This window comes from Galeopterus variegatus, unplaced genomic scaffold (genome assembly GCF_000696425.1).
Source record: "Galeopterus variegatus unplaced genomic scaffold, G_variegatus-3.0.2 Scaffold1141, whole genome shotgun sequence".
Classification (NCBI taxonomy): domain Eukaryota; kingdom Metazoa; phylum Chordata; class Mammalia; order Dermoptera; family Cynocephalidae; genus Galeopterus; species Galeopterus variegatus.
Window position 1 is genome coordinate 11,061 of NW_007727252.1, and position 1,184 is coordinate 12,244.

A 1,184-nucleotide genomic window follows, 5' to 3' on the forward strand; every position below is an offset into this window, starting at 1 on the left:
TGCTTCATATTTTTTTGTAGTCTACAGTATGCATTTTGCTAGAAATTGGTTAGCTACAAGTAGGCCTTACACAGAAAGGCATCTCCGCTGAAAAATACGTGTTCCCATCACAGAATGTCAGCCAGGGGAGGCCTGTCTGAGACTAGGTGAGGATCTGAGAACTGAGACACTGGTGGGGATAAGTTCTATGTTTTGGGCCCTTAAAATGTGTCTGGACTTGCCTGCTCTTCCTCAGACTCGTCTCTTTACTCTTTTCTCCCTTTTACTCTCTTCCTCTGCTTCTCTCTTACCAGAATCCTTTCTGAGAATACTTACCCCTCCCCTGCACTTGCCCTTTTCTGTGCTAGTCTTTCTTCTGACTGAATAGTGGGACCTTATTTGTAGCACATTTCACCTTTGGTAGAATGTAAAGAGCTTTCGATGACAGTGCTCAGTGATGACATTTGTCCTTGACGTGGCTTACCTCTGGTCATGGGATAAGTCCATTGCTCTAATGCCAGCATCACAGCCAGGGTAAATGTACAGCTGCTTGAAGTCACAGGCCTGCCAGACCTCTACCACACCATTGTCCCCTCCAGTCACCAGGTTCTGGCCATCGCTGCTCAGGAGAATGGCCTTCAGAAAAGGAAGAAAACCAACCATTTCTCTCAATTTTTCCTAAACAATCAATGGTCACTTCTGAAAAGCACTTAGTACAGTTCCCTTATAATTATTATCTACTTTTAACCATTTGTCCAAGGTTTCTAAAGTGCAATCTACAGAATTTCCAATGTGGAATTCATCAAAGTTCTTACATATACAAGGGATCTTATTAAAACCAATTTAAGTTACAAAATTATGAAATCCCAAAGAGAATATTATCAGTCTAATCCAGGAAGGACTTTAGAATTAAGTAATATGATATATTGTCAAGTTCTGAATATTAACAATATTGAGACTTTTAGAACAAATGGCAGAAGTATATTTCAAAACAGATTTTAATAATGATAAACTAGCAATTATAATTCATTTGTGAATGAAGGGCAATTGGGTACAGTCATGTGCCACACAACAACATTTTGGTCAACAGTGGACCACATATGTGAGGCTGTTCCTATACGAATATAATGGCTACACCATACGGCCTAGGTGTGTAGGAGGCTATACCATTTGGGTTCGTGCAAATGCACTCTATAATGTTTGAA

At 40.0% G+C, this 1,184-nt stretch overlaps 1 protein-coding gene across 1 annotated transcript in view; it reads right to left on the reverse strand.

The window, feature by feature from the left end:
* Nucleotides 1-1,184, reverse strand: part of NBEA (neurobeachin) — a 438,994-nt gene that overhangs the window by 4,044 nt on the left and 433,766 nt on the right. The window contains 1 exon segment of the mRNA XM_008575128.1: nucleotides 464-615. Within this exon segment, the coding sequence (XP_008573350.1) occupies nucleotides 464-615 (152 nt within the window).